Below are 27,279 nucleotides of genomic sequence, written 5' to 3'. Positions count from 1 at the left end.
AGGCAAAATACAAAGGGCTGGGTATTGCCCAGGGTATTTAAGAGAACACTTTCTTCATCATGAACTCTGCCACCTATTAAGATCTTCAGGGGAGGTTCGTCTGAGGGTGCCGCCAGCTCATCTGGTGACGACTCAAAGGAGAGCCTTCTTCGTAGTTGCCCCAGAGCAGTGGAACATACTTCCTGTTGAGATGAGAGCTGCTCCATCCCTTTCAGGGAACAACTAGACATCTCTTTTAGATTTTGGTAGTTTTTATAGGTATTTTAATTTGATCTATTATGTTTTAACTGTTAACATTTTAAAATAATTAATCCTCTCTCTATATAATCCTCCTGGGTGCGCCTTTAGAATGCTGATTGGCTGGGCGGCGGAGGCACCTGATAGGCTGAGGCGGCAGGAGCTCACGCGTGGCAGGAGGCCGTTGAGCTGCTGCTGGGGGAAATGGCGGCGGCCGCAGTGAGGAGTCGGTGGTGGCCTGCGCACCCGTCGGGTTCAAGCAGTGGCTGGGCCGCCAGGAAGAGGCGGCGGCAGGAGAAACCATGAGCGGGGGTGGGGGGAGAGAGAAGCGGGCCGGGTGGGCGTCAGAGATGCCCGCTGGGAGAAGGGGCTGAAAGGAGGGGGAAAGAGTCGAACTAGGGCCGCAGATGCTATGTGCCCGGTCAGCTGGTTGTACTATAAAAACAATCTTAAGTCAAAGTTGATGTGATCTGTTTCACCAAAAGGAGAAGATATGGCTAATGTGAGTTTCCACCAAATGGACAGAAAATTGGATGTGAAAAAATGATAAGCCTGTTGTTTGAAAGATGGGGCATCAAAGACTGAAAATACACCCCAATGCCTGTTTGGGGTTTCCCTTCAATATGTTATGTTCCAAAGTGAATCAATGGATTCCTCTGAGAAATGAAATACGATTGGATGATTGTGGCCAATAATTGCAGTTTCCATGTTCTGGATTGCCATCTGACTCCACATGTGGGGAATCCTGGGCCATGTTCATATTCCTGTGGAACCGGTACATCAGTGGTCGCTTAAGAGTTCTAAAGAACAGCAACAAAGAATACAGTGAGGCCAAACCAATCACAAGATGTATCTCCCCTGCATGGGATGCAAGGTCCTTACTCCTGCCTAAATAATTTCAACCAAATCGGTGCACATTATGTGAACTCTTTGATGCTTACTGAGGTCTGTCTTCTTGATGAACCTCTTTCCACACTCCTGGCATGTAAAAGGATGCTCACCTGTGTGGATTTTGTGATGCCTAGAAAGAGCTGAGCTGCATTTGAAGCTCTTTCCACACTCCAGGCATCCATATGGTTTCTCCCCTGTATGGATTCTTTGATGGATAGTAAGGTGCTCACTACGGATAAAGCTCTTTCCACACTCCAGGCATTTAAATGGCTTCTCTCCTGTGTGGATTCCTTGGTGGATACTAAAGGCTGACTTGTGACTGAAGCTCGTGCCACATTCCAGGCATTTAAAAGATTTCACACCTGTGTGGGTCCTTTGATGGTTCGTAAGCTTCAAGCTGCTTATAAAGTTCTTTCCACACTCCAGGCATTTAAATAGCTTCTCCCCTGTGTGGATGCTTTGATGGGAAGTCAGTCGTGTTTTCTGGCTGAAGCTCTTTCCACAATCCTGGCATTTAAATGGTTTCTCCCCTGTGTGGATTCTTTGATGGATACTAAGATATGCACTACGTCCAAAGCTCTTTCCACAATCCTGGCATTTAAATGGTTTCTCCCCAGTATGGATTATTTGATGGATAGTAAGGTGTTCACTACGACCAAAGCTCTTTCCACACTCTAGGCATTTATACAACTTCTCCCCTTTGTGAAATCTTTTATGAGTACTAAGGTTTGAGCTGTGACTAAAGCTCTTGCCACACTCCAGGCATTTAAATGGTTTTTCCCCTGTATGGATTCTTTTATGGGAAGTAAGTTGGGTGTTCTGGCTAAAGGTCTTTCCACACACCAGGCATTTAAATGGTTTCTCCCCTGTGTGGATTATTTGATGGGACGTACGTTGCGTGTTCTGGCTGAAGCTCTTTCCACACTCCAGGCATTTAAATGGTTTCTCTCCTGTGTGCATGCTTTGATGGATAGTAAGCTGATCACTACGACCAAAGTTCTTTCCACATTCCAGGCATTTATATGGCTTCTCCCCTCTGTGGAATCTGTTATGGGTACTAAAGTTTGAGCTGTGACTAAAGTTCTTTCCACACTCCAGGCATTTAAATGGTTTCTCCCCTGTGTGGATTCTTTGATGGGAAGTAAGTTGGATGTTCTGTCTGAAGCTCTTTCCACACTCCAGGCATTTAAATGGTTTCTCCCCTGTGTGGATTCTTTGATGGATTGTAAGGTGTTCACTACGACCAAAGCTCTTTCCACACTCCAAGCATTCATATGGTTTCTCCCCTGTATGGATTCTGATGGATAGTAAGGTGTTCACTACGACCAAAGCTCTTTCCACACTCCAGGCATTTAAATGGCTTCTCCCCTGTGTGGATCCATTGATGCTTAATAAGTTGCGAGCTGCTCATGAAGCTCTTTCCACACTCCAGGCACTTAAATGGTTTCTCCCCTGTGTGTGTTCTTCGATGGGAATTAAGGCTTGAGCTATGATTGAAGCTCTTTCCACACTCTGAGCACTGATATGGTTTCTCCCCTGTGTGGATCCTTTGATGGGTTGATAAGTTTGAGCTCCGACTAAAGCATCTTCCACACTCCAAACATTTGTATTGTATGTGGATCCTCTTATATGACTTAAGTTTTAAACTACTACTAGAGATGTTTTCCTGTCCACGGCACTTTCCCTTTCCTTTCTTTTTGTCTTGTACTCTAGAGATGAGTTGGAAATCCTCTCTCTGACAAGCATCAGGTCCATCCCTTGAAATCTCCATTGGGTTTCTGTCCTGCATCTCTGATTCCTCTCCATTCCCAGCAGCATGCCCCGCTGTCTGGACACTTTGATGGGAAAGCAGCCATGAGTTCTGACTGAAGCTCTTCCCCTGTTCTAAGAATAGATTTGGCTTCTTTTTCATTGTGGTTCTACAGTATGTGTCGAGGCTCGACTTACTACTCAGTGGTTTCACACATACAGGCTGCGTTTTTATTCCCTTTCCATTGGGATTCTTTCGATGGGCTGGAATTTCTAGGAAACCTGCTTGGATCCCTCCCTGCCTCCTTGGTTCCTCTTGACCTCTGTAGATCTCTTCCTCCATTTCATGACTGGTCTTTCCCAAAAGCAACTCTTGTTCCCCCACAGAATTTTCCACGTTGCTCCTGTCACCTGCTCAAATAAAAGGAGAATCCTGATGATTAGTATAAATGAGAAATTATTCAACAGCATGGTCCCTTGCCCCCCTTTTCCGTCTGCTTTTTGACTTGGTCATGGAATGGAATGCACTTTGCTAAGCCTAATGGATAAGTATCCTTGCCTGGACAGTTGAGAAGAGGCTTCCTTCTTATTTGTCTCAGCATCTTTTGGCAATGGAGAACATCATATCTTGGACAGTCTAATCACTTCTAGAGGAGCGAAATGAACTTTTATCTGGCATATGGCCAGCTGGGACGGAGTGTATCCGGAATGGGGTGGGAAGTAGAGGGAGGAGAGCTGGCCTTGAGGTAGCAAGCTTGAATTGTCTCTTTGCTAAGCAGAGCCTGCCCTGGTTTGCATTTGAATGGGAGACCGTATGTGAAAGCAATGCAAGATATTCCCCTTAGGGGAGGGGGGCTGCTCTGGGAAGAGCTTCTGCATGCTTGCATGAAGAAGGATCCAAGTTCCCACCATGACATCTCTAAGATAGGGCTGAGAGAGACTGCTGCTTGTAACCTTGAAGAAGCCGCTGCCCGTCTGTGTAGACCAGGGGTTCTTAATGTTGGGTGTCCAGAAGTTATTGGACTTCAACTCCCATAATCCCCTGCTCCAGTGGACTTTGGTTGGGGATTATGGGAGTTGAAGTCCAATAACATCTGGGGACCCAACATTGAGAATCCCTGGTGTAGACAATACTGGACCAAATGGTCTTGATTCGGTAGAAAGCAGCTTTGTATATTCCTAGTTGAGTGGCTGTATGGATACCAGGGAGAAGGGAGGAAGCTGGGAAGAGAAAGATCTAGAGGTGATTCTCACAAGCAGCAGAAACCGGGCTAAGGGAGCCCAGCCTGTTTTCTGCTGCTCGTGTGCAGCAACTGGAGCTGTGTGGCTCCTGGCGGCAAGCCCACCAAAATGTCCTCCCCCTTAAATGAGGTTAATGGAGCAAGTGGGAACTTGGGGGGGGGGGGCGTTGGGGGTCTGCTGAGGCTGCTTGCAGCCACAGAGGACACACTCGGGGAGGGGGACCCAGGAATGCACCACGCAGTCATTGCTCGTCTGGGTGGGCAATCCACCCGCCCCAGGAGGCTTCCCTGATCATCTGAGAGTGGGTCAAGCCCTCTCTCCCCGCAGAACCTCTTTCGGCTCTACACACTGCTTGTGCGTAGAGCCTTCTAGTCTTAAAGCCAAGAGGGAAGGCAGGAGAGGGGCAGAGCAGAACAGCAGCTGCAGAGCCTGGTTTGAAGGAGACATTATGTGGACAGGAGATGGCCAGCCGAGACTTCTGCCTGCAAGGTGCCCCCAGACACCGGAGGAAAGATGCCAGTGGGCCCAGCACCACAACAGCATTTGTACTGCTGTATTTGACCCTGAGGCTGTTGGAGATGAACTTCCAGTGCATCGACCTTTTGCACCAACTGTTCTAATGACCACTAGGGGCATTGGGAGTAGAGACCGTGAGTCAGGGTCTCCCTATCTGTCCCTACTCTGACCCCTGAACTGACTCTGCAGCACTTCCTGTGCTGAGTCACAATCCTTTCCTTTCCTCCTAGAGAGCAGATGGAAACATCGCTCTCTCTCTCTCCTTACCTATCCACTATGTAGTCCTTTAGATTAGAGATAGATCTTTCCTGTCTAAGTGTATTTAACCAATAAATGTTTAGTGTTTAGTCACACAAGGATCTCCATGTGTTTTCTCTAAATAGCTGCAATATCCAAACCATCCTCTGCTACAATGCTACCTGCTACTTCCTTAGTGCTCTGCTGTTTTACCTATTGTGGATAAAAATCAACAACCTCTAACAGAGGCAGAAAGCTGCACACCACCAGTGTTCCCTGTGATAGGCTTTCCCAGGGGTTGACTACAACTCCCATCATCTTCAGCTGCAATGGCCTTTGGCTGGGAATTATGGGAGTTGTAGTCAACAACACCTGAGAATCCCTGTCACAGGGATAGGGCCTTCCTTTAAGCAGAGCAAGCAGGGAGATTGCCCGCAGCCCCACTCTCGGACAGGCCCTGTGATGGCACACTGGCCAAGCAGCCTGCCCTGATCACTCTCTTCCTCCTCAAGCCCGGGCGCTGCACTGTGTGCGTGCACTTGCACACTGGCCGCCACCTCACCGTGGAGTCACGTGGCACGCATGAGGCGACGAGGGAGGACGAGAGCAAGCCAGGGCCACCCAGAAGCAGTAGCAGGAGGGAGCCATGAGAGTGTGGGGCCCCAAGCAGCCAGGCAAGAGTCTGTGGCCGGGGGCAGCCACTGACTCTCAGAGGCTGAGACTCTGCACCTTTCCCCCATCTAGGGTAAGCCACTGCCGCCATCACGTTTCTTCCCTTCCCCACCGCACACATCCCTTCCCACTTGGCTGGTGCCTTTGTTCCACCCATTGCTGGTATTCCTTTCCTCCCACCCCATGCACTGAAGCAGAAACATTTCTTGCCATCTGGGGCTGCTGGCTGGCTTCCTCCCACTGCTGGCATGCTCTCCCTCCCTCCCACCCCCCGCCCCGCATCATGGCGAAAGAGGGGAGAGGCATAAGGCTGCACGGGACACCTTATCTGGGGATAAGTGAGTGGAGGGCAAGGGAAGAGAAGAGGCCGGAAGAGGGGAGAGAGAGGAAGAACAGAAGGGTGAGAGAAAGAGGGAGGAGGAGGAGGAGGAGGAGGAGGAGGAGGAGGAGGAGGAAGAAAGAAGGCGCTGCGAGTGCGTGAAGGAGAAGGGAGGAAGAAAGAGGGGTTGATGTTGTTTTGGAATTGTTAACTGTTATCACATGATGACTATACAGGCATCATATAACAGTTAACATATAATGACTATACCTAGTTATCCGTGGGTTAGGAACATACGAAGCTGCCATATACTGAGTCAGACCATTGGTTTATCTAGCTCAGTATGGTCTTCACAGACTGGCAGCGGCTTCTCCAAGGTTGCAGGCAGGAATCTCTCTCAGCCCTATCTTGGAGATGCCACCAGGGAGAGAACTGGGAACCTTCTGCTCTTCCCAGAGCGGCTCCATCCCTTGAGGGGAATCTCTTACAGTGCTCACACTTCTAGCCACCCTTTCATATGCAACCAGAGTGGACCCTGCTTAGCTAAGGGGACAAGTCATGCTTGCTACCACAAGACCAGCTCTCCTCATGTCAACCTTAGGAACATCGGAAGCTGCCATATACTGAGTCAGACACATTGGTCTATCTAGCTCAGTATTGTCTACACAGACTGGCAGCGGCTTCTCCAAGGTTGCAGACCAGAATCTCTCTCAGCCCTATCTTGGAGATGCTGCCGGGGAGGGAACTTGAAACGTTCTGGTTTTCCCAGAGCGGTACCATCCTGAGGGAAATATCTTACAGTGCTCACATGTGGTCTCCCATTCAAATGCAACCAGAGGGGACCCTGCTTAGCTAAGGGGACAAGTCAGGGGCATAGCGGGACTGCTGGCGGCCCGTGTGCGGCCGCGACGAGTGCCCCCGCTAACCCCACCCCCGCGTCTGATGTCAGATGCGGGGGGGGCGTGGTCTGGCTCCCAAACAGAGCCTTGAGGCTCCATTTGGGAGTTGCAGTTTAACTGCTGAAGGGGCCACATGGCCCCTTCAGCAGTTAAGCTAAGGCTGGCGCTGCTTTCGCAGTGCAGCCCAGGAGCGGCTCTTCCCTGCCTTTTCAGGGAAGAGCCACTCCTGGCTGGCGCTGCAAACGCAGCACCAGCCTTAGTTTAGCTCCCGAAGGGGCTGCATGGCCCCCACTCGGGAGCTAAACTACTACCCCCACGTCTGACGTCAGATGGGGATACGTGTCGGGGCCGCGAAGCGTGGCCTCTGATTGGGCGTGGCCCGGGTTCTTTGAACCCGTTCACCAATGGTAGCTCCGCCCCTGGGACAAGCCATGCTTGCTATCACAAGACCAGCTCTCCTCTCCTAACACTCGCAGTTTCGCGTATCCACGGTCAGGGAATAGACATACGACTTTGGCATACACGAAAAAAATACCCCATGCAACTCGTGTATCTGCGGGTTGGAGCGGCAGCGCAGTCACTTTTTTAAACCACCGCTCTGCAGCGGGGATGGCTTCAGGGATAGCAGAGGCAGCAGCGGGAACACCCTCTCCCTCCCCGGTACCTTTTTAAAACTTCCGCTGTGCGGTGGGGATGGCAGCGGAGGCGGCAGCGGGGACTCCTTTTCCCTCCCAAGCTCTCTTACAACTGACTGAGCGGGCGCTCTGCATCCCATTTCGGGCCTCTCTGAGCATGTGCATGTGCTCAGAGAGGCCCAAAACGGGATTCAGAGTGCCCATGTAGTCAGCTGGAAGAGAGCTTGGGAGGGAGGAGTCCTCACTGCTGCCTTCGCCACTGCACCCGCCTCCACAGCCATCCCCGACATACAGTGGCGGTTTTAAAGGTACCACCGCCACATCTGGGAACCTAATCCCCCAATCCGGGAACCTAACCCCCCACTGCCCCAATGCATCAACATTCACAGATTCTGTATCTGCAGTTGTAATGTGGAAAGGAACCCCTGCAAATATTGAGGTTTTCCTGTATTCAGAATTTCTCCTAAAAATGCCAAACAAATACAAATAAAATAAAATAAAATAGAAAATTCAACTTTTCTCTGAACATATTCTGGTTAAAACATAGTGCATTCAGCTAATTTAAGTGGCAGGATTGTCCATGCAAAATCTGGTATCTGCAGGTCATCGGAAACATGTTAATTGTTTTCATTTAATTAGCAATTTTCATTACAATTGCTCCCTTCCCCGAGGAGTTATTAAACATGAATTCTGGTAATTTCTTTCTTCCTTTCAGAAAAAAAAGGACTGTGTATCTCCAGTTATAGTTGGTATGGAAAGTTAGGGGATACTACTTTAACTTTACTTTAAAATAGTATTTTATCCGTGCTTTGAGGGGCAATTTGGATGAAGCAACTCACTGCATGATAACCTACCTAACAGGGTTGTTGTGAGGAAAACCATCCATGTGTACTGCTCTGGATTCCTTGGAGGAAGAACAGGATATATATTTAGTCTTATAAACTCTGCCCAGCCATTCCAGAGTTCTTATAACATAGCAAGTGGGACTCCCCACCACCACCAAATTAAGTGCCATCCCCAACCTCTCACTAAATGATATGCTTACTCAGTTGATGCATGGATGGTTTTCCTCACAATAACCCCATTAGGTAGGTTAACATGCAGTGAGAATTGTTTAGATCCTGCTTAGGTTGAATAAGAAAGGTTGGCCTCTGAATGGGTCCTTACCCAGAGAGGCCACCATCCCATAATTCTCCAGCATGACTTCCCTGTACAAAGATCTTTGGCCAGGATCCAGCAGAGCCCATTCCCCCTCCGTGAAATACACAGCGACCTCCTCAAAGGACACTGGACTCTGAAAAAAGGAAACATACACATACACACCACTCTTTTCTCATCAATAATTTCTTTTATAAACACATTTTTGCTCACAAGCTGAAAGGAGGCTGAAAGGTGAGCTAACTGCCTATTTGCCTGAAGCATCAGGGAAGACAAGCATTTGTCTGGAAGAAAATAGGCAAGCAAACAAGCACTTTCCCAGCTGAGTGTGCCCCTCCTAAGGTAAAGTTTGCTGTCAGGTCTATTTCAACTCCTTCTGCTTGTTAGTCAAGCATTTCCCTGCTGCACAGTCAACTTGGTAGAAGGGTGAGCTCACAAGCGCTTTTGCTCTTCACCATTTCTTTTTAAAAAACAAAACCTCTGTAAGGACAATGAAGGAGGCTGGTAGCTAGCTTGAGCACTGTTGGGAGAAAACTCAAAATGAATGTGACCGAATACAGGCCAGAGCCCATATTAGGGCCTATTCTATTTATTTATTAAGAGATTTAATATACCGCCCAATCCACACGACTCAGGGTGGTGTACAAACAAGAACAGCATCTGAGATTTTAAAAACAAACAAAACAAAACAAAAATAAAAACAAAAAAATTAAAGGGCAAATGCCTGGTGGAAAAGAAATGTCTTCAATAAAGTTTTAAAGGCTGAAAGAGAGGAGGCAGACCAATTATTATTATTTTTTTGTGGGGGGGAGAATTCCAAAGTGAAGGGGCAGCAACAGAGAAAGCCCTTCCACAGCCCTATTCTACGGTGGTGATGGTGGCAAAGAAATCCTACATCTCTTCCACCATCGCTTCTGCTCAATGTAATCCAGCATGGGTTTTTTTAGTGGTTCAGGGCCTCCTTGATAAGAGCCCTAAAGACTATCAAACAGAATCCTCGGCAGCCCACTGTGATCAATTTGCATTAAAGGTTGCAGGAAAAAATCACTCATATCCGTTCTGATTGGATACTAAAGTTTTTGTGGCACCAGAACTGGATGTTACCAATGCACCATCTGGTCTTGTTATATTGGATAGTTTTAAGACTGTTTTGCCTGAGGAGGTGGACAGGCTGCTTGGAAGGCTGAGGCCTACCACGTATTTATTTTATTTCTATACTACCCTTCCAAAAATGGCTCAGGCGGTTTACATGTGCTTGACCCTTGCCCTTTATGGCTGGTGAAGGCTGCTAGGGAGGGACTGGGTGGTGGGGGTGGTGAATGCCTCTTCGAAGCAGGGGGTGGTGCCCCCTCAGCTGAAGGAGGCAGTCATTAGACTCCCTTCCTTAAAAAAGCACTCATAAGAACATAAGAACAGCCCTGCTGGATCAGGCCCAAGGCCCATCTAGTCCAGCATCCTGTTTCGCACAGTGGCCCACCAGATGCCACTGGAAGCCACAGGCAGGAGTTGAGGGCATGCCCTCTCTCCTGCTGTTACTCCCCTGTAACTGGTACTCAGAGGAATCCTGCCTTTGAGGGTGGAGGTGGTCTTTAGCCCTCACTCATTAAACCCAGATGATTTAAATAACTTTGGACCAGTTTCTAACTTCCCCCTCCTGGGCAAAGTGTTGGAGAGCGTGGTGGCATCTCAGCTAAAGGCCGCCCTGGATGAATCTGATTATTTAGATCCTTTCCAGTCTGGCATCCGGCCTGGATACAGGATGGAAACTGCCTTGGTCACCCTGGTGGATTACTGATGCCGGGAGATAGACAGAGGGAGTGTGACTCTGTTGATTCTCCTGGACCTCTCATCAGCTTTCGATACCATTGGCCATGGTATCCTTCTAGATTGTCTCTCTGGGTCTTGGAAGCAAGGTTATATAGTGGTTCCACTCATACCTGGAGGGTGCTGGGGAATGCCTGCTCCACCTCTTGGCCTTTGGGGGTGCCAGAGGGATCTATTCTGTCCCCTATGCTGTTCAACATCTACATGAAACCTCTGGGAGAGGTCATCCGTGGGTGTGGGCTGAGGTGCCATCAATATGCTGATGACATCCAGCTCTACCTATCTTTTAAATCAGCAGACACCAGGGAGGCAGTGGATGTTCTGAACCAGGGTTTGGAGGCTGTTCAAGACTGCATGAGGGCAAACAAGCTGAAACGTAACCCAGATAAGATGGAAGTGCTCTGGGTTGTTAAAACTGAGTGGTGAGGTAAATTGGTTCTTGGATAGGGTCACACTTCTTCTGAAAGACATAATCCGCAGCTTGGGGGTGCTTCTGGACCGGACACTGTCCTTGGAGGCACAAGTGGCAGCAGTGTGCAGAGGTGCTTTTACCACCTATGGCTCATAAGCCAGCTGTGACCCTTCTTGGAGAAATTGGACCTGACCTCAGTCAGCCATGCTTTGGTGACATCCAGATTGGACTACTGCAATGCACTTTAAGTGGGGCTGCCCTCAAAGATGGTTTGTAAGCTTCAGCTGGCCCAGAATGCTGCTGCAAGGATACTTCGTGAGTATTGCATCTAGCCTGAGGCAGCTACATTGGTTACCAGTCCACTGCTGGTCTGGATTAAAGATGCTAGTCCTGACCTTTAAAGCGCTATATAGCTTGGAGTCAGGGTACTTGGATTGCATTCGCCCGTATGAATTTGCCAGGGCCCTCCACTCAGTATCTCAGGCTCTCCTCAAGGCCCCACCTCTTACAGAGACCTGGTTCGCAGTGACTAGAGAAAGGGCCTTTTCAGTTGTGGCCCCTCAGCTTTGGAACGCCCTTCCCAAAGAGCTTCACCATGCTCCCTCCCTCTGTGTTTTTAAGAAACAATTAAAAACTCATCTTTTTAAAGAGGCTCTTAAACATGTTATCTGCTGCTTATATCTGGTAGGTTCTTTAGTTTTTGACAGTTCTGTTTTTAGCTTTTTATTAATAACTTTTCATTTGGAACCTTTTAAAAATTTTAAATGTGGTTTTAGTCTAGTCTTTTAACAAGATCAGACTTGTTTAACTTTATTAATCTTTTTTACACTGTATCTATTTTCTTAATGTTGTGAACCACTCCAAGTAGTAGTGTACTCTGTATACACTATGTAGCAGTAGGGGTGGGGTATAAATATTTTAAAATAAAAAATAAAGACAAGGACAGCTGCTTTGAAGAAGGGGCATGTGCTGTTGAAGGGAAGTATACTAAAAAGAGAGAGAGAGAGATGTCCCTAAGCATGTGCAAAGTGCTTTGTCCGGAAAAGGAAATGATTCCACACTTATCCTGAGACTGTGGAATCCAGAGTTCCTTCTGCAACTCATCCTCGGTTTCACCTTGTGGTTATTCAGAAAGGTTATTCTGAACAAGGTTATTCTGAACAAGGAAAACCTTGTCAAAAATCCTATCAAATGCTGATCAGTGAGAAGCAATGACCCCAATGAGTGACCTATTCCTTACCTGAGGAGGACACACAGTAGCTTCTCCAGCTCCAGTACAAAGAGGGATCAATTTAAAATCGGGCACTAAGGCCATTCTGCCACCTGCGAGCGAGAGAGAGCACATGGGGAGTCTTTAAGCTTTCATACAAAAACATGTTGTATAAATTGCACCTGTCTTATTTGCTTCTAGGCACTGGTTCTGTACTAGAAATGTCTTTTCTGTTCTGTTCACTGGACATTCCTTCCAAAGCCAGATTATCAATGTGGCACAAGGAGCACGTGCAGTGGGGCAGCTCATATATCAGGGGCCTCCTCCCTTGCCCCCACCTTTTGCTTCCTGGCTGGGACTTCCCTGCTGAAAGTCTAATTTATTTATTTAATATTCATTTATCAGATTTCTATACCACCCTACCAAAAATGGCTCAGGGTGGTTTACATTAAAACAAAACAAAAACCAATTCAGTATTAAAATCAAAAACTGTAAAAACAACATAAAACCATTATTAAAACAATTAAAATAGTTTTTAAAACCCTGGAAAACCAGGCCAAACTGCTACGGTTTAAAAACAGTTAAAAAACCCTGGAAGGCCAGGCCAAACAGATAGGTCTTTCAGGTTCTCCTGAAGGCCAATAATGAACTCAGAGATTGTGGATTTCTGCCGGGAGTGCATTCCACAGCCCAAGAGCAGCTACAGAGAAGGCCTGCCTCTGAGTCTCCATCAAATGTGTTGGTGGTAACTGAAGACGGACCTCCTCAGATGATGTCAGTGCGCGATGGGGATCATGCAGAAGAAGGCGCTCTCTAAGATAACTAGGACCTAATAACCAGCACTTTGTATTTTGCCTGGAAACGTATCAGCAGCCAATGCAACCGTTTCAAAACAGGGAGGGCAGAGGCTGGCTGGTCTAGCTGTGGTCTTCTGCTGTGACCCATGCATAACAATTGGGGACCTGGCTGGTAACTTGGCAAAGAGGCACCTTTTAATGTGGTGATTCTCTTTATTGAGCAGGGGGAGAATAACTGGCCCTATCCACCCCCAGCACAGTACCTCCAGTGACTATTGCTGGTGTCTATCTTGTGCTTCTTTTTAGATTGTGAGCCCTTTGGGGACAGGGATCCATCTGATTGATATATTATTTCTCTGTGTAAACCACCCTGAGCCATTTTTGGAAGGGCGGTATAGTAATTAATTTTTTTAAATTTATTATTATTATTATTATTATTAATAATAATAATAATAAACACCCCAGGCAACAACTTGCAGTGCTTCCTTCTTGGTTGACTCCTAGCTCAAGTGTGCGGTCATGAGCTCCATGGTGATTATAATTCCTTTTTCTTGTTCAGGACTCTCAGCCTTCCCTAAGTGATTCTCTGTGTTGGCCTTCCTGGACAATGTGAAGGTAATCAGGAGTAGATGTGCAGAAGGGTGTGGGTAGAAGACTGCTTTGGGTGTTGCACTTGTGCTAGGAAAATGGATGGGAAGGGGAGGAGGCAGGGAGAACAATAACTAGACTGTTCACCTATTGCTCATCTTGAACTCATGTGTGTAAATGGAGATGATTATGATACAGGTGGACCTCATTATCCATGGGGGTTATGTTCCCTGCAGATAATGAGTAACTGAAGTCAATAGGATCATGGGGGTTAGGTTCCCAGATTTCAAAAAAATCCCTCAAAAATCACCCCCCAAATGGACCAGATTAAGTGCCCTACCAATGCTCTGTGAGTCTCCAGGTATCATATTCGCAGATAAGGAGGTTAGGTATCTGATATCTGCAGATATGCCAAACTGCAAATAGTGGTTCTGTGCATAATGAGGTTTGCCTGTATTAGCAGTTTTATTTTCAATCCCTTTCCTAAGGATTCCAAGCATGGAATTTTCCTTTTCCACAGCTGCCATACACCAAGTGGACAGTTCCAATGGTCTATCTCCTACAATCGCAAGATCCCTCTCCTGATCAGTCACTGACAGCTCAGACCCCATCAGCCTATATGTGAAGTTGGGGACTTTAAAGTGATGTATATTGGGGCAAAAGTCCCCAACTTCACATATAGGCTGATGGGGTCTGAGCGTCAGTGAATGATCAGGAGAGGGATCTTGGGATTGTAGGAGATAGACCATTGGAACTGTCCACTTGGTGTATGGCAGCTGTGGAAAGGGAAAATTCCATGCTTGGAATCCTTAGGAAAGGGATTGAAAATAAAACTGCAAATACAGGCAAATAATACATCTCTATCATGACTCCCTGCAGTCGTCTTTTTTTCTAAACTAAAAAGCCCCAGGTGTTGTGGCCTTGCCTTATAAGGAAGGTGCTCCAGGCCCCTGATCATCATCTTGGTTCCCCTCTTCTGCACCTTTTCCAGTTCTACAGTGTCCTTTTTTAGATGTGGTAACTAAAATTGTACACAATACTCCCAAGTGTAGCCTCAGCATAGTTTTGTATAAGGGCATTATAACATTAGCAGTTTTATTAGCAGTGGGTGACAAAATGGCAACTGTGGTTCCATGTCAGTGAGTGTAAAGTGATGTATATTGGGGCAAAATAGGATGCTGGACTAGATGGGCCTCGGGCATGAACCAGCAGGGCTGTTCTTGTGTTCACCTTAACTTGCCATTTCCATTCTTTGAAAGGCATGAGTGAAAATGTAAGCAGCATAAATCTCAATTTAAACTGAAGGTTTATAGATTTACGAAGTCGCAAGAAAAAAAAGGGACTATTCAGACAAATCTTCAGACAAAAATGAAAACACAAAACATTCTTTGAAACATGGAGAACAGCATATAATAGTGAATGATTTTTTTAAAGGGGAATTATAAAATTAACAAACAGAACTCACTTATTTACAAATGAGTCTATTATATCATTATCTTTAGTATTTAAAATGCCATCCTGTTGGGTAAAAAAATCTTTTTAAAAAAACATTATAGAGGCTGGAGAAGAGTGTCCTGTCCCCAATTCCCTCAAGCCCCAAGAGGAGCGTACAAGCAGCCCCCGATTTCAGGGATATTTAGAAGGGAAAGACCAAGCTGCACTCTGTGCCTTCCATCCTTACCCAGCAAGGGGGCCCCTCTCTTGTGTTCCTCTGTGATGTTCTTGCACAGCAGCCTCAGCATGGGGCTTGATGGGGCCTTCTCTGTCCATTCTGCCTCCTGCTTCTGAAAGGGGAGCAAAGAGAGGAGAGCTAGTCTTGCAGCAGCAAGCAGGAATTGTCCCCTTCACTAAGTAGGGTCCACTCTGGCAGGCATCTGAATGGGTGACTACTCCCTGTGATGACCGTCTGCTGATAAGGTATCAGGGGGCAGGGCCATAGCTCAAGGGCAGAGCAGTTGCTTGCATGCAGAAGGTCCCAGGTTCACTCCCCGGCAGCATCTCTGTGTAGGACTGGGAGGGACTCCTATCCAAAATGGCGACTAGTCTTGATGACTTGGAGAGTGGCTGACAATACTGAGCAGGATGGACCAATGGCCTGACCTGGTATAAGGCAGCTTCCTATGATCCCGCCCAGGCAAGGAAGGGAAGGCAGATAAGGGAGCAGCAGTGCAGGCCAAGGGCAAGGACAGCCTGCCTCAGTCTCCATGCACTCCAGCTACCTCCTCAACTCCCTGTACACTTCAAGGCCAGCCAGGTCTACAGTGGGATCCAAGGACTGGATTATTAGTACAGGCTACCTTCAGACTCAAGGGCTCCCAATACCAGTTGCAAGGGAACAAGAGAAGGGGCATCTCTTCCCAGAAGTGTCTGAGGGCCACTGTGGGAAACAGGATGCTGGACTAGACAGGTCTTGGCTGGATCCAGCAGGGCTCCTATCTATCCATTCATCCATCCATCCATCCAGCATACTTATATACCACCTGATATGTCCATCTCTAGGCAGTGTACACAATTTAACATACAAATAAAAAGCTAAGTTAAAAAAAACCAAAATCTTATGTCCTTATGAAATAGAAAGGGGAAGAAGATGGTGCAGCTGAAAGGTGCTTTCCATTTCTCGTCCCTCTGTGGCTTGCGTTGTCGTCTCCAAGCACCTTCTGCTCCCCACAGGCATCTGGAACCCCTGGCCTACAGGCTTTGAGACATCCCTTCTTTGGATGATTTCCAGAAAAAACTGGGCAACCAGTGGAGATGCTTAGGATACCACGCCACACATCTGTTTAGCCCTGGAACTACCCGGACGAAAGTTAAGGTGGCTAGGACAGGGCCTTCTCAGCAATAGCACTGAGGGGGTGGATCTCCAGCCCTGGGAGGTTCCTTCTGCTCCATCTCTCTTGGTTTTCAGGCAAAGGCAGCTTCATTTCAGGGGCTTTGGGAGGTAACACACTTCAAACCAGTTTGATGACAACAGTAGGTCTTGTGGATGATTTAGCAGAGGCTCCTTTTTTATTTGTCTTGATTGATTTGCACTAATTGTACTGCTGTTTTAATACATTTGTTAGCTACTTGTGTTGATTTTGAATCAAAAGATGAGATATACATTTTTTAAATTATCATCAAGATACAGTGCAATCTAAAGAAAGGAGCTTGGGACAACATTTTCTGGAATGATTCCCCCAAAAAACTGGGCTATCAGGTGGAATTTCTAGAACAGTTTTGTTTCCATTTCCAGACCATGGGACTTACCAGAATTAGAAAGATGCTCTCACCTGCCACTGTGCCTGCCTCTTGTCCTCTGCCCGGCTCAGGAGGAAACCTTCTGCCAGGGACACTGCCTGGGAACTGCTCTCTGCTCCACACTCTCTGATCCAGCTCACCATCTCCGAGGGCAGGATAGCCAAGAACTGCTCCAGGATCACCAGGTCCAGCATCTGAGCTTTTGTGTGTCTTTCTGGTTTCAGCCACTGACAGCAAAGGCTGTGGAGTCGGCTGCAAACCTCTCTGGGTCCTTCAGCCTCCTGGTAGCAGAACTGCCTGAAGTGCTGGCGCTGTGCTTCGGAGCTGGCAGTATCCTCTTCTCGAATCTTGTGCTTAATTTTGTCCAAGAATTCCCCACTGCTTCCAACCTCACCCCCTCTAACTACTCTAGGGTACACGCAGCCTTCTTCTTCCATCTTTGCTCTGCTGTGCAGAAGAAGGCAGCATCCAGGAATACCCAAAGCTCTCCTTGCTCTCCAGCCGATTTTTCTCTTAATTCAAGATTCCTCCTGGCCAGTGAGCTGATTTACTCCAATCCCCTTCCTTTCCTGCAGTATTAAATCATGTAATGCAGCTGGTTGGAATATTCTGCATATGTGGGTGATTCTAGCTAGTGGCCAAAGTTTCTCCCTGTAAGAAAATCAGACATATTTCAAGATTTGGGTGTGGGGGAGCAAGCACTGGCCAAATCTCCCCAAAGCACTCTGGCCACTGGGCTGTCACCCCCTCTGTCTCCCTGCCCACCCTTGAGCTCCCCTGTCACTATTGCTGGGCCTGCTAGAAATTCTGGGTTCAAAGTTGCAAAGGAGAGTGGCTCACTCTTGACAAACAGCAGAGACTGTCCACATGGGTAGGATTCAGAGATCCAAGCCCTGCTTCTTCTCCCCACTTCCAACAGAGCTCTCCCTCCCCACTTTCCTGTCTGGCACCTTCTGCTGCACCGCATATGCTCCCTGCTCTGCCCACATCCCAGATGGAGGACAAACACCCTGGCCACCTTCTCCCAAGGACCAGGGGCTGCCCAGGAAGGGGGTGTCCCAAGGCAGCACAGTCCCTGCTTCAGCCCCCTCAATTCTCTCGCTTTATCACCCCTTGGAGGACTGACTCTGCTGGGGAAGGAAACGAAGCTCCCCACGGGCAGACCCGCTCCCTGCCTTTGCATCTGGGGACTGTCTTGCTCCAGTCCGACATGATCTGCCATTTGCCAGCAGGCTCAGCCCCCTCTGCGGACGCTCTGTCTCCTTCCCAGCTACACCCCACAGTACGTTGCACTGACCTCCCGGCCACTCCGCAACACGCTTGAGGCCGTTTCTGCTGCTGCGAGCGAGGGTCCTTTGGGGCAGAGTCAAGGCGGGCCGGATACTCAGCCCCTCCCCGGGCCCCTCTAGGAGTCTTCACGCGCTCCCTTTAACCCCTCAACCGCCTCGTCCCTCTGAGAGCGCAGCCTGGACCACTGCAAGAGATACTTAAAGCATCCGCGCTCTGGCCCGGCCCGGCCCCCGGCCCCCTATTTTGACAATTAAACGCAATCATGATCCCCCTCCCCAAAGAATTAGGCTTTAAAAGGTCTTTATTTTTATGATACCCTGCAATTCTCTGCATGTCTGTTTGGAGTTTCCAAATTGTGGTGGATGGAGATGACTCAAAGATGAGCAGCAGCAGCGGCAGGGAACAAGACACTGAAATAAACAAGACTGAACTACTCCAGTAGGCAGGGATTGTGGTCCTCCAGTTTTATCCTGCACTCTGTACCTCCCTGAGTGGGTTCACATTCTTCCCCACTCAGCCATGAAGTCCAGGGGTGACTTCAGTTCAGCTGCTGAACTTCAGCCTAACCTAGCTCACAGGACGGATGTGAAGATAAAAATGGGGAGGAAGAATCCCTACTGGAAAAAAAATGAGGGATATAACATACCGGGCCATATATATGTATGTTCTGATTGCCTCTATTATTATTATTTTACATTTATATCCCGCTCTTCCTCCAAGGAGCCCAGAGCAGTGTACTACATACTTAATTTCTCCTCACAACAACCCTGTGAAGTAGGTTAGGCTGAGAGAGAAGTGACTGGCCCAGAGTCACCCAGCGAGTATCATGGCTGAATGGGGGTTTGAACTCAGGTCTCCCCGGTCCTAGTCCAGCACTCTAACCACTACACCATGCTGGCTCTCTAGATTTTGCAGGGCCCTCAGAGAAAGAATAATTTGTAAGTGGTGGCTTTCTTAAAAACAGAGCAGTGGGAGAGGAGCTGTCTCTGTACAAGCCAACCCAGCATCTTTCCAAGGTCTGCCGTGTGCTGTCTCCCATTTGTTTTTTATTTAGAGTAGACTATGAGCCCCTTTGGGACAGGGAGTCATTTTTTTCTTTGCACTGAGAAGTATTCTCCTGAATAGCAGCAGCATATACATATGAATAATCTTATATCTGTTTCCAAAGGAGCTGGAAATGTTATGGTCCTTATGAATACCCACAGATACATTGGTTTCACAAAAACCTGAAGTGGGAAAAAACTCAAGAAGGCAATCCCCACCAAAAGCTGCCTCAATGTAACTCAGTGGAGGGGAATGTCCATAGAGTCAGAGGACACTTAACAGATAACCAGATGTGAGGTGCTAATGGAACTCACTGATAAGGGGTGGGGCAAGGAAGGCTTGAACATAAAGCACAGGAAATTTCTCAACTTGAAGAATACTTCCTCAAGACAGTCACACAATTCCTTATGTTTTTGATGGGGAAAGGTGTTAGGGGTTTAACTCAAGCCCCTTCTGTTTCAAATCTGTTTCCAGACACAATGTCTCACTGTGACACATTCAGAGATTTCTTTTTGCAGATAAAATATCTTGCATTTGGGCTGATCTGGACTACAATATTTCCTTCTTGGGGGATTAGATTGGATGAGGTTCAGTTTGTGACTCCTGAGGATGTGGGCAAGTTTTTTTGGAGTGGTACAGCCTACCTCCTGTTTTTTTGGATCCATGGCTGATCTAATCTTGAAGGGAGTTGTTGGAGTTGGCCTGGTTGATATCACTAATACTCAGTGAGGGAGGGCAGGATGACATCTTGAGAGAGAGAGAGCCTTTCTCTACAAGAACCCCACTGCTAATTGAGATCATCAGGAGGGGTCCATCTTCTGGTGCCATGGGTTCATCTCATGGTGACCTGGGATACGGTCTTCTCTGTTGACACCCCTATGTTGTAGAATGTGCTCCTCATGGTTATAAGGTGATTATCTTCTTTGGGGGCCTTCAGGAGAGCCTTAAAGACCCATCTTTTTAGCCTGGCCTTTAGTGATATTTAGTTTCAAAGATAATTTTTATCTGCTTTTAAATGATTTATTTTAATTGTTAGGTATTTTTTATTTTCGCGTAAACTGCCCTGAGCCACTTTAGAAAGGGCAGTATATAAATACAACAAAACAAAATATATTCTCCCGTACAATAAACGCACTCCCCCCTTCAGATTATATCACTAATTTAGATCAAACGAGCCCTGTTCTTTGCCACAGAGTTGCCCGGGCAGCCTGACAAGTGGAAGATCCCACAACCTTGATCTGCATCCATTCAGGTGTCCAAGTCTCTCTCTTTCCCTTCGCTCACGTTATGTTTACAAACCAGTTGTACTGAGGCATCAGGGATCTTCAAATGGAGAAGCAAAATTGCTCATCTGATCTCCTGTAGGGAAGTGCGAGCTGGCTGCTCGATTCGAACCGAGGTTTAAATTGAACTGAACCAGTTTGACCGGTATGAGTTTGAACCGCTTCCGCACAGTCAAAAGTTTGAATAGGACCGGCCCCAATTCTAAGAACTGGCTTGCAGGCCAGTTCAGGTACACTTGTAATGGGGAGTCGTGCCAGGGGTGTGGGGTGTCGTAAGAAAGGGGCCTCCGTATCTTTAGCAGCGAGGCACCGGCATTGGGTGGCTGGCTTGGGCTGTCATTTGGGAGCCCAGTGAGGGGCTTGGAGTGCCCCCACCACTGCCCTCCGCCACCTCCGCTGTCTCCATTGCCACCTCACCGCCTATGCTGCAGCCTCCGCTGAAGGTACAGAGGTCCCTTTATTATGCCCCCCCCCCCAGTGTCCTTCAAGGAGAATTAGGGATGCTGCCACTACAGCAGATGGCCAGAGAGCAGCACTGCAGTTTCCAGGCAGGAGGGATGAGGAGACACTAGGAACCAACAAGGACACACTTAGAGTAGGTTCTAAGAGGTGAGCATTAAGTCCAGTGGGTCCCAATGGAGACTCCTCTGCCTCAGTTGTGATCCATCTGAAACATTACATGCAACATTTCTTTCCCTTTCAAACTGCAGGTGTGAAATATTTTAAATAAAAAGAAAATTTTAAATAAAATGAAAAAATAATAATAAATGAGCACCTTAATCTACGACACTCTTCCATCACGGTGGCTTACCGGTGGGGCAGGAAGTCTGAAGATGGGCCACAGGGGTCGCTCCTTCCCATTCTTCTTGCCCTGTCCCAACTGCCTTGCTCACCCTCGCCCCTGCCCCCACATTAACTCCAGGCATGCAGACTGGTCATTTGTTGGGTTGGAGAACCAGGTGAAGACCTGCCTGCAGGCCTGGTCATTGAATGGCGTAACAGGGCATCCCATCACCCTCAGCAAAAGGCCAATGGAGCTGCGGATGATAAGAATTGTAGTCAACATCTGGGAATCCTGTTCCAGGGAACACTAGTTGCAGGTCATTGGAAAAATGTCTTGTAGATCCATCCTGGCAGCATTTGTGTTACCAGAAATGTGTTCGATTTACACAATAAACACATTTGTAGACTACTTGGCTCCACCCCCCCTTTTGTATGAGATAATCTAGACATATACTTATTGTGTGTTACATATGTTTTTACCCACTCTATAAAATGACACAATTTCCTGGTAACCAAACGGAAAGTTAATTTGAACTAGTCAGCTCTGCTCTCAACGGTATATCGAAACTGGTTCAATGCTGATTTTTCCAAAATCGACTCACAACCTCAGTGCTCAGATAATTTATTTATTTGTTAGATTTCTATGCTGCTTTCCCCCATTTATTGATTGATTTGATCTCTAGCTGTTTTCTCAAGCAACTGCTCAAAGCAACATGGCTGCTGTTCCCCATTTATTGATTGATTTGATCTCTATGCTGTTTTCTCAAGCAACTGCTCAAGAACACAATTAAAATGCAGTGTGCACATTGCAATAAAACCGAGTGTAAAAACAAAACAAACCCACAGCACATTAGGGATGTGCAAACCGGCTTGACATGGAGCCCGTTTGATGTTCCCTCTCCCCCCACCGGCCTTCCTTGCAGCCAGCTCTTCGGCCCGTTCGGGCCTTCCTCCTCCGGTGTGATGGCCATTTTGGAGGCTGCCACACCTATGCAATTGGCCTCTGCATAGCCACAGCTGAGTTGATACTTTCAACGAGCTGTTCACCATGACCCCAAGATCTCTCTCCTGGTCAGTCACCAACAGCTCATAGTTTTTTGCCCAAATGTGCATCACTTTATATTTACATCAAACTTCATTTGCCATTTTGTTGCCCACTCATCCAAACTGGAGAGATCTTTGTGTGACTGTGCAAATCTTGACATGTTGCTAACTGCTCATTTGGTATAGAAAAAATATGCTAACCAGTCCTCCTGGACTCCTTCCAAAGCGGAGTTAAACAAGTTCTAATAGAATTTGGCACCAAAACCAAATAAGGCACAATATAGTCTATGTTAATCAGCAGTAAATGGCTGGCACAAAGATCCCATTGCAGCCTACTGGTCTATGAAATATAATGACTCTGGTCTGCCTCTTAAACTCATCAGTGTGTGGTGATTGGTTAGTACACATGATCAATCAAAAGGAATTTAAACTTAGGGACCCCCTCTGGAGAGAATTCCTAAGGGAGGGGCTATGGAATGGAGTACTCATGTGTCTATAAAATTCAGTTGGAGCTAACTGACATTGTCAAATGGAGCTGGAGGGAGTTAGAGTTAGATAGGGCTGGGATAAGCCAGAGATAGGGATAGTTAGGGCTAGAGGCAGGATCTGTGGTTAGGGTCTCTAGAACAGGTAGAATTGGGTTAAAAAATTTTTTTTCAAAAGGAAACAAATCTTTTATTTATATTACAAACTACCAAAATTATGTTACATTACAAAATTACAATGAAATACAGGAAAAATTTACATTGTAAAAATACAGACAAGTACATACACCCAAAGAGAAGTACAAAACAATGAACATACAGAAATTCAAATACAAATTATACAAGCTATACATTGATAGAATAAATAACTCGTGTTATTGGTGGAGTTGCATTGAGAGTCCACTTCCAAAATTTTTCCCATTTCAGTTTAGTAGAGGCACTTTTTTTTTAAAAACATAACTATACAACCTTTCCCAAAAGAAAGATACAGTAACATCAACCTTGATGACATTTCATTTCTTGGTTTCTATGTAAAAACAAAGCATAATAATCACATATAAATTTACAAGCCAAATTACACAAAAAGGTAAATTTCAATATTCAGATTTCATTCTCCCATTTCTATTCCTCTTCTTAGAATCCTTTCTATGGGGACCCTGAAACTCTTTTCCCATACAAACTGGAGGCCAATTCCTCCCAAGACTGATTTTGTAATTCGAGCCAATCCAAAAACGACTCACTCTCCTCCACACTTCTTGAGCTACCACAGCAGTCTTTTAAAAAATACTGCAGAGTCTCCTTAGTAGGGGCATAGTGAGACCCTCAGGGGCCAGGGGCCAAAATCTGGACGGGGGCCACCCCGATTGCATGTGAGAAGCACATGAGTGCCCCAGCGCCCTAAGCTATGCCCCCTGCACCTGATGTCAGATGCAAAGGGAAGGGCAATCAACATCCCCCAGCCACTGCTCCTACCTCCTCCTTGGCTGCCCCCGGGCACCATGATGTCACAGGCACACAACACCCATAGTCGAACTGCGCAGGCACGCAGTTCAGGCTGAGAGGCCCGCCAGCCACAGCACCTGCTGCCGCCTCCAGGGGGGTGCCCTGCCTTGCTCAGCTCACCCCCCTGTAGACCAACAGATAAGAAATGGTGGCGGACGGGGCAGGGGAGGTGGGGCGGCCTGCTTGGGTGGTAGGGACGCGCACGAACCGGTTTGAAGAACATTTTAGAGGCCTCCGAATCAGTCCAAATGCCGGAGCCGGTTCAGTGTCCGAAGGGGTTGGCACTTTAAGGGCGGGGGGAGGGTGCACTTACCCCTCCCGCTGCTTTTCCTCACCGGCGCTGTATTTTTCTAAAAACCTTCAGGGCGGCAGCATACCTCCATGCCGCCCAGTTGTCCTCATTGGCCTGAAGTATCGGGCACGCATGTGCCTGTTGCGTGCGTGTGCCTGTCTGCCATGCATGCACATGCACACAACGGGCGCATGCATGCCCAGTACTTCTGGCCACTTCCGACTGATGAGGGCAATGGGGTGGCAGGAGGGTACGCTGCTGCCCTGAAGGTTTTTAGAAAAATATGGTTTTTAGAAAAATACGGCGCTGACAGGGGGGAAAGTGGCGGGAGGGGTAAGTGCACCTCCCGTTCGTAAAGTGCCAACCCCAGGGCCTCCGAACTGCCTGGCCATGGTTCCGTGCACATCTCTACTTGGAGGCCCCCTGACCCTCTGGGCCCAGGGACATTTGTCCCTGCTTGACCCATGGATGCTACACCCATGCTCCATAGGTTCTTCTCCTGTCAAATTGGATTCCTGCTGACAAATAATCCAAGGACACATTTGTCAATCCATTGGGAGCCAAGGTTTAGCTGCATTGACTGCCCAACCCTGGTGATACAGGCACCACTGTAAATCCCATGAATGGAAGGACACACTTTTCTCCTTCAACAACTCAATTGAACCATCAGATTGCACCATAATGAAACATGAAGTTTCAGTTGTTTACGCCCCAAAAGTGGGAGGAAAAAGGCTTCTTCTAGAATACTACTATAAATAACTTTTCTCGATTGTCTTACTGAAGATTTCTTAAAAAGAATAGGAGTGACTGTTTCTTTAATTCAAAAAACAGATTCCTCAAGAAGTCCAGACTGCTCTGCTTCAAACCTCTAGTTACATTGTGATCAAAAGATCCTTTATCCTGAAAAACCTTCGCCATACAGACTCTTGCCAACCTAAAGCAAAAAAGAAAAAGAAAAAAGAAACCCATATCCTACTCAAAACTTTCACTCTACAGCAAACATTAAAACACAAGTTCCAAAATTATAAGCAACAAACTGAGTAACAAAATGAGGTTTCAATGCTGGAAGAGCAAACTCATTTTTTCTATTTCTTTCAAGGCTACAGCTCGAGCCAAAATGAAAAGATGCTGTGCCCCACACAAGCTTAAAAACTTGACATTCTGTAATAAATCTAATGGGGGGGGGGGAATAAATGATAGCCAAATTATATACTAAAGACACTAAATATGTTCTACTATAAACAGCTTTCTGATGCATTAATAGATTCCACTTTTTCCATAAATGTTTTTTCTGTAACTTTTTCCCAGTTCAACCAGTTTATGTTCAAAATGTTATGTTTAATAACAAAATTTATCCCTAAAATATTCACCATATCTACCAAAAAAGTTCAGATTCTATAGATCTGCAGACCTAAAATTTTCAAATTCAAAAACAAGCAAGCAAAAAGACTATGCTATCTATGGTCAATCTTAACAAAATATGGTCAATCTTCTTTACTTAATTTAATTTGGAACCAAAAAACTTTCAAAATTCCCAAAAAATAGACAAAGTAACCAAAACCTCCTACTCATCCACTAATAACAGAAACACATTGGATGCAGTGAAGCAGGTAAGCAGCGAAGTGGCCAGATTTGCAGATGATACCAAACTCTTTCGAGTAGTGAAATCCAAAACAGATTGTGAAGAGCTCCAAACGGATCTCTCCACACTGGGTGAGTGGGCGACAAAGTGACAAATGCGGTTAAATGTTGGCAAGTGTAAAGTGATGCAAATTGGGATGAAGAACCCCAACTTCAAGTATATGCTAATGGGATCTGAGCTGTCAGTGACTGACCAGGAGAGGGATCTTGGGGTCGTGGTGGACAGTGCACTGAAAGGGTCAACTCAATGTGCGGCAGCTGTGAAAAAGGCCAATTCCATGCTAGGGATCATTAGGAAGGGGATGGAAAACAAAACTGCTAATATTATAATGCCCGTATACAAAACTATGGTGCGGTCACACCTGGAGTACTGTATACAATTCTGGTCACCTCATCTTAAAAAGGACACTGTAGAACTGTAAAAGGTGCAGAAGAGGGCAACCAAGATGATCAGGGGCCTAGAGCACCTTTCTTATGAGGCAAGACTACAACACTTGGGGCTTTTTAGTTTAGAAAAAAGATGACTGCGGGGAGACATGATAGAGGTCTACAAAATCATCCATGGTGTGGAGAAAGTGGAAAGAGAGAAATTCTTCTCCCTCTCACATTAACACTAGAAATTGCTTGCCAGGAAATCTAGGACCAACAAACAGAAGTACTTTTTCACACAACGCATAATCAATTTGTGGAATTCTCGGCCATGCGATGTGGTGACAGCCAACAACCTGGATGGCTTTAAGAGGGATTTGGATAAATTCATGGAGGAGAGGTCTATCTTCGGCTACTAGTCGGAGGACTATAGGCCACCTCCAGCCTCAAAGGCAGGATGCCTCTGAGTACCAGTTGCAGGGGAGTAACAGCAGGAGAGAGGCCATGCCCTCAACTCCTGCCTGTGGCTTCCAGCGGCATCTGGTGGGCCACTGTGTGAAACAGGATGCTGGACTAAATGGGCCTTGGGCCCGATCCAGCAGGGTTGTTCTTATGTTCTTACATCATCAGTGTGAGCTAAAGAACTTAAACCTTAACCCCATTTACTTCATCCCAAAATCTTTCACACAAAAAAGGGGGACTGAGAAACTGTTCAAAAGAGTTTCCCGCTGGATCCTAATAAAAACTGGATCTAAAGCTAAAACATAGAGTAACCGAGTCAATGGACAAGCTTGACGGACACCGGATCATCATCTAATTTGATCACTTTGCCAACAGTTTGCAGTGTTGCCAACAATTTGCAGTGTCTATGATGAATCTTTATATAACAGCTGCATCCAGCTAATAAAGAGAGGGGGAATGCCTTTAAACTTCAATATGGTCCACAGATAACTGCAGTCTACTTTATTAAAGGCTTTTACTTGATCTAACATCATATGGTGACATTTTCAATGACCTCTTTGAATAGATGGGAAACGTTCTTGCAAGACACACAAAGAATCAGTCATCTTACGACCCAGTATAACACCTTTACCAAACAGTTCAAAAGTTTTCCAAAAATTCTATAATCAACATTTGTTAGAGCTATAGGTTGCCAACTGTGGTAAGGTAGTATCCCCCTTTCTACAAGAAAAAAAAAATCAAACAGTCTTAAAATCATGGGTATCGATATTTCAGAAAAAGTTTTATAATAAAGGCAAGTTAGGCTGTCAAGGACCAAGCAGAAGTACCTTTCCCCTGCGAAATTACCTCTTTAAGCTCCTCTTCCATCACTGAGTGTATAAAATGCTTCTTTTCTCCAGCAGTAAGGGAATAACAAGAACCAAATTCATTAACACTACAAAACCTATCCAGATAAGATAGT

At 46.6% G+C, this 27,279-nt stretch overlaps 1 protein-coding gene and 1 pseudogene across 6 annotated transcripts in view; both read right to left on the bottom strand.

Annotated features, from left to right (window-relative positions):
- The window catches only part of LOC128347016 (zinc finger protein 345-like), a 75,476-nt gene extending 52,995 nt beyond the window's left edge, over positions 1-22,481 (bottom strand). For 2 of the 6 annotated variants that reach the window (XM_053300983.1, XM_053300988.1), the window contains exons 1-2: positions 17,921-18,079; positions 16,656-17,274 (exon numbers count right to left, since the gene is read on the bottom strand). In XM_053300983.1, coding sequence (XP_053156958.1) covers positions 16,656-17,060 — 405 coding nt within the window. In that variant the 5' untranslated portion in view covers positions 17,061-17,274; positions 17,921-18,079. Of the gene's footprint in view, positions 1-16,655; positions 17,275-17,920; positions 18,080-20,241; positions 20,383-21,015; positions 21,278-22,268 lie in introns of those variants that run through there. The other 4 variants (XM_053300984.1, XM_053300985.1, XM_053300987.1 and 1 more) reach the window with 4 other exon arrangements.
- The window catches only part of LOC128347025 (zinc finger protein 208-like), a 50,578-nt pseudogene that overhangs the window by 16,132 nt on the left and 7,167 nt on the right, over positions 1-27,279 (bottom strand).

Source organism: Hemicordylus capensis, chromosome 2 (assembly GCF_027244095.1).
Source record: "Hemicordylus capensis ecotype Gifberg chromosome 2, rHemCap1.1.pri, whole genome shotgun sequence".
Lineage (NCBI taxonomy): Eukaryota > Metazoa > Chordata > Lepidosauria > Squamata > Cordylidae > Hemicordylus > Hemicordylus capensis.
Note: the sequence above shows the minus strand (reverse complement) of the source record. Positions and strands in the feature narration are given on the sequence as shown.